The 6,175-nt window shown below is 42.6% G+C and overlaps 1 protein-coding gene across 4 annotated transcripts in view; it reads left to right on the top strand.

Annotated features, from left to right (window-relative positions):
- The first annotated feature begins 1,666 nt into the window (after nt 1–1,666).
- EFCAB10 (EF-hand calcium binding domain 10) overlaps nt 1,667–6,175 on the top strand; it is a 20,492-nt gene continuing 15,983 nt past the window's right edge. For all 4 annotated transcript variants that reach the window (XM_024115932.3, XM_024115930.2, XM_028490176.1 and 1 more), the window contains exon 1: nt 1,667–1,814. In XM_024115932.3, the coding sequence (XP_023971700.1) occupies nt 1,706–1,814 (109 nt within the window). In that variant the 5' untranslated portion in view covers nt 1,667–1,705. The remainder of the gene's footprint in view (nt 1,815–6,175) is intronic.

The following is a 6,175-nucleotide window of genomic DNA, read 5'->3' as shown; positions in this document are numbered from 1 at the left end:
GGCGCGGAGCAACTAAGCTCCTGGGCCACAACTACTGAGCCCGCGTGCCACAACTACTGAAGCCTGCACGCCTAGAGCCTGTGCTCCGCAACAAGAGAAGCCACCGCAATGAGAAGCCCGTGCACCACAACGAAGAGAAGCCCCGGCTCGCCGCAACTAGAGAAAGCCCGCGAGCAGCAACGAAGACCCAACGCAGCCCAAAATAAATAAATTAATTTAAAAAAAATCATAATCCAATGAGCACCTGTGTACCCACGACTCAGGTAAAGAAAATCTTATTACCTTTACCCCTGGAGTCCCCAGGATATTCTTCCACAAACCCATTCCCTTTCCTCTCACCTCCAAGGCAGATACTGTGCTGAATTTTGTATCATTCCCTTGCATTTCTTAGTAGATCTCCTACACAGGCTTGAATCTGTAAACAATACATTGCTTCATTCTGTATGTTTTTTTAACTTTATATAAATTGATTCATACAGTATATATTCTTGAGACAATATTATGTTTCTGAGAATCACCCATATTGTTGCAAGTAGCTACAATCCATGGTTGCAAAGCTTTATATTTATATATTTATATTGCATTGTGAATTTATCACAGTTTTAAAAAAATCCATTCTAGTTTTGATGACCTTTGGGCTGCTGTGTTTTCTGTCATGCACAGTGCTGCTCTGAACATTCTTGTACATATCTCCTGGTACAGGTGTACAAGAGTTGCTCTAGGCATGGAATTTCTGAGTCATGGTGTAGAAACATGTTTATGCTACCAAGATAATTCCAAATTGTTTTCCAAGGTGGATGTTCTCCTTTGGAAAGCTCCCATCATCACTGGCTGTTTTGATGCCCTATATCCTTGCCAGCAGTTTAATTTGTTCAACTTCCTAATTTTTACCAGTCTGGTAGATGTAAAATGGCATTTTCTTGTAGTTTTGTTTACAGGATTGCTGGAGAGACTGAGAATATTTTCATATGTGATAACTCTCTGGTGGGGAGTAAGGGCACAGACCTCAGAGCCTGGCCCTCAAGGACAGAAGTCCCAGCCTAGAGTTTAGTTTCTCAGGTACTTCGATGGCTGAGTACAGGCCCTCCTGGCCACCTGCGTCCCACCTTATTCAGTGGCTCTCCCTCAAAACTACTGTCAGGTGGTCTTTGTCTCATTAAGACCAGCTCCACACGGTCTAGTTAAGCAGGAAAAACATGTAGGAGCTCAGGATCCACGCACTTCACGACCTCCCAGTCTGGTAGAGAAAACGGTCTCCCTTCCTGCCCTGCCGCCAGCGCCGTGCTGCAGGCTGCTCACACCAAAGATGCTGCTTAGGACTCTCCACTGGACACCCCCGTTATTACACAAGTTCCTTCTGTTATTAGTCTATCCTCATGTGTTATTACCACATGAGACCTTGGGTCAGCAAGTACTGAGCTGGGTGCTAGAGACAGAAACAGGAAAAGACCATCAAGCCCAGCACTCAGCCCAGACAGCGGACGGGGCCCTACGCCCGCAAGGGGCTCTGCACAGATTTCCCTCCTGCCTCCGCGTAGGCCCCACCCCACACCTCCCAGACTGCATCTTTCGCGACGAGGTGCAGGATTTGGTGCCCAGGTCTCAGCCTGTGGGGCGCGCATCACGTAACCGCGTCGGGCGGAAGGGGAGGAGCCGAACGGCCGTGAAGCTTCCTGGTCGCCTAGCAACGTCCCAATTCGGAGCGATGGAGGCCAACAGCAGCAGGGAGCTCGAAGCCAGGAATTATTTGGAAAAACATCGGATTATGGAGTTGCTGACCTCTCTCGCCAGCGCCCTCCTCTTTTTCCGGCCGGGTAAGTGTCTTGCCTATACCACTCGTCTTTGTGTCCCACACCGAGCGGTCCCCAGAAATTCCCGGTGTAGCCATCCCTCCCCGCCGGCGTCCCGGGGGGCCAGCTTCCTTCCCGGCTACCGCTCCCAGCCCCTCCGCATACACTCTCCTGCCTCTCGGCTACTCGAGCCCTTCTGCTGCTAGTTAACGCTGTGGCCTTCAAATTAAGCAAGACTTATTGAACGGCCTCTTTGTGCCTGCCACTAGCTGAGTGTGGCGGGGCTCTCGCCGGTGGAGGGCTCTCGCCGGTGGGAGAGAGGCTCCGGGGTCCGGCAGCCTGGCTCCTGGCTCCTGGCTCCACCCCTTACTACTTTGTGATAGTGGGCAAGAGCCTGAACTTCGGTCTCCTCTTCTGGAAAGTGGGGATTATAATAATACCGATCTCATGGCAACGTGGGGAAGATTAAATAAATAAGGTATAAATCATCCTTATGCCTGGTAAGCAACAGATGTTTCCAGTGTTATCCCTGCCCTCAAAGAGTTTGTAAGCTGGTAAAAACAACTGATAGGGTAAAAGGAAGGATATTCTTGAGGAGATAGATTTTCCTCACATGTTTTCTATGTCTGATCCCCTTACAAAGTTTGGATCATTTCATAATTTTTGTGTGGTCTGTAAATGTAAAAGTTATGTTAAGGTGAAAGTGACTCGATGTACTTCTCCCCAGGGTGCAGAACTGTAATTTACTAGTCTCATATGGAGTGTCCAAAATGCCTAAATTGTCCATTTGCCTCTGGGTAAGGAAATATAAAAACCAAATATTCCAATTTTGCCAAAAGCCACCCAACTAATATGATCCTATATAAGGCGATCAAGTTCTCTCTAGTTGTTTTTAAATGATAAACCAGCAAAAACTTTGCAACAATTACAAATAAATAGAAAATCAAAAAAGCAAAGTACAAAGGAATGCACTTTTTTAATGCACTGGGAAAAAGTTGCTATCAAACTAATTTTAAAAAACCTACTTTTTGAAAAAGTGACTAATTACCATCTCTTGCTGGTCTCTGGTACTGTGGTGGTGAAAATAGTCTTTTGCTGTTAGATGCAGACATATATGTATATGTGTGTGTGTGTCGGAACTTAAGAAATAGCAGAAGTAGGGCTTCCCTGGTGGCGCAGTGGTTGAGAATCTGCCTGCTAATGCAGGGACACGGGTTCGAGCCCTGGTCTGGGAGGATCCCGCATGCCGCGGAGCAACTAGGCCCGTGTGCCACAACTACTGAGCCTGCGCGTCCGGAACCTGTGCTCCGCAGCAAGAGAGGCCGCAATAGTGAGAGGCCCGCGCACCACGATGAAGAGTGGCCCTCGTTTGCCACAACTAGAGAAAGCCCTCGCACGGAAACGAAGACCCAACACAGCAAAAATAAATAAATTAATTAATAAAAACTCCTACCCCCAACATCTTAAAAAAAAAAAAGAAAGAAAAAAAAGAAATAGCAGAAGTAAAACCAATGAATCACCAAAGTAGTAATCAGTTTATTTTGCACACACCAAAAAGATAGTTTGAAAACCAGGAGCACTCAAACCAAAACAAGGAATGAGGCTCAGGGGTATATTGTTATAAAGCAGCTTATATGGTGGGAAGATAGTGACTGTTTATTCTTCACAGTAATTGGTTATAATAGTACCATCATCTTAAATGATAGGGAATTGGTTACTTCATATCGACCTTGGGAAACAGTTTAAATTTTGCTTATTTACAGAGGCAGAAGCAAGAAATGACCCAGGTCAAGTTAGTCTTGCAAAATAAGCTAAATTAAGCTTTGCTTGTGTAACTTAACTGGTTTTGTCTGCCCAGGGAATTTTTCAAGGCTGGTTTCCATTTGGTCTTAATTTTAACAATTCCCCCTGCCCCCCTCCTGCTTTTGGTCATTCTCTCTGTGGGCGGAGAGTATGAGCAACCAGTATAGCATTTTTCCTGGTTACCACTGTTGATGTAGTCAGGCTGAAGAATCGCATATACACCGTTTCCATTAGTTGAGTCCTTAGGCAGGAGAGCCGTGTAGTCACTATCAATTCTTTATATGGTTATTGTTGATTCTGTCCAGTTGTGTGATCCTGATGGATGCCATTTGGCATGCGAGTGGCTGGAGACAGGCATTTGAAACCCTCGAGAGTATACAACACACTAGAAAGGTTAATATGATAACTATAAGGAAAATAACCAAGGATTGAAAAATTGTCCAGAGCAGAGATTCCCAGGACCCAAGATTTAACCAGTTAAATAACTCAGATGGGTTACAGCCAGCAGTTTTTAAGTTTTACCTTTCTAAGTCAACCGACAATTTTTTTGGATTAATATGCCATTAGGTTTCAGTTTTTAAAGGTTATTTACATAGGCACAACCTGGTGTGTTAGCAATCGTGTATCCTCATGATTCCTCAAGAGAGAATGAAGGGAGGATGTTGTATTTTAGGAGACCGTGCTGCAGGTGAGCTTCCACCTAAATGAGGTGTCTGTGTGCTGTGAGCAATCAGGTAATTTAACGAGAGGCATTTCTAGGGAAACAAAAGGAAAACAAAGGCTAATAGTTTGAGCAAATTATAAATTCAGTTTCTGAGTTTGGAGAGCAGCCATTTGAGAAAATTTGTAGATTTGAGTTTGAAGCATCTCCAGATGGTGGAATAAGGATGGCAGTTACAGTCTAAAGGATTTTCCTGGCTTGCAGTTTGAATGTGTCTGGCGAGCTTCTGAGTGGCCATGTAAAAACAAGCATGCAGATTGCCCACTCATGAGCTGTTGTGATTTCTCTGAGGTTTATGTCAAGTTGTCCAGCTTTAACTTGTATGGCTTTGGGAAAAGGGCAGTTGAGTTTCATAGTGATTTGGAGTCAAAAGAGTGGGAGAAAATTGGAAATATTAGTTTGGAGAGTTCTAGTCAAATACTGGAAGAAACTAGAAGAATTCAGGATCCAGTCCAGTTTACAGGTAGAAAACAAAACTTCAAAGAGGGTTAACAGTACTAAAATCTGATATCTACAAAGGTGTATTACTAAAACGTAATTTTTCTTTCTATTATCATCCCGACTGTTATACAGGATAACCAGTAAGAGAAATTTGTTTGCAAATTAAGTCTAGTTTCAATAAACTTGATCTGATTATTTGCATAAGTGCATTAAGAACAGTGATTGTATCGACATTTTTTTTTTCTATTTCGAATGCTTGAACCACACATTTTTATTTCAGATTGAACCAGGAAATACATGAGTTTAGTTTTTTTTTTAATTTTTAAATTTTATTTTATTTTTTTTATACAGCACATTTTTATTAGTCATCAATTTTATACACATCAGTGTATACATGTCAATCCCAATCGCCCAATTCATCACACCACCACCACCCCCACCACCGCTTTACCCCCTTGGTGTCCATACGTTTGTTCTCTACCTCTGTGTCTTAATTTCTGCCCAGCAAACTGGTTCATCTGTACCATTTTTCTAGGTTCCACATACATGCGTTAATATACGATATTTGTTTTTCTCTTTCTGACTTACTTCACTCTGTATGACAGACTCTAGGTCCATCCACGTCTCAACAAATGACCCAATTTCATTCCTTTTTATGGCTGAGTAATATTCCATTGTATATATGTACCACATCTTCTTTATCCATTCGTCTGTCGATGGGCATTTAGGTTGCTTCCATGACCTGGCTATTGTAAATAGTGCTGCAATGAACATTGGGGTGCATGTGTCTTTTTGAATTATGGTTTTCTCTGGGTATATGCCCAGTAGTGGGATTGCTGGATCATATGGTAATTCTATTTTTATTTTTTTAAGGAACCTCCTTACTGTTCTCCATAGTGGCTGTATCAATTTACATTCCCACCAACAGTGCAAGAGGGTTCCCTTTTCTCCAGACTCTCTCCAGCATTTGTTGTTTGTAGATTTTCTGATGATGCCCATTTTAATTGGGGTGAGGTGATACCTCCTTGCAGTTTTGATGTACATTTCTCTAATAATTAGTGATGTTGAGCAGCCTTTCATGTGCTTCTTAGCCATTTGTAGATCTTCTTTGGAGAAATGTCTATTTAGGTCTTCTGCCCATTTTTGGATTGGGTTGTTTTTTTTTAATATTGAGCTGCATGAGCTGTTTATATATTTTGGAGATTAATGCTTTGTCCATTGATTTGTTTGCAAATATTTTCTCCCATTCTGAGGGTTGTCTTTTTGTCTTGTTTATGGTTTCCTTTGCTGTGCAAAAGCTTTTAAGTTTCATTAGGTCCCATTTGTTTATTTTTGTTTTTATTTCCATTTTTCTAGGAAGTGGGTCAAAAAGGATCTTGCTGTGATTTATGTCATAGAGTGTTCTGCCTATGTTTTCCTC

The sequence above is a fragment of the Physeter macrocephalus genome, chromosome 5, assembly GCF_002837175.3.
Source record: "Physeter macrocephalus isolate SW-GA chromosome 5, ASM283717v5, whole genome shotgun sequence".
In the NCBI taxonomy this organism is placed as follows: domain Eukaryota; kingdom Metazoa; phylum Chordata; class Mammalia; order Artiodactyla; family Physeteridae; genus Physeter; species Physeter macrocephalus.
This window is presented reverse-complemented; position numbering and strand designations above follow the sequence as displayed.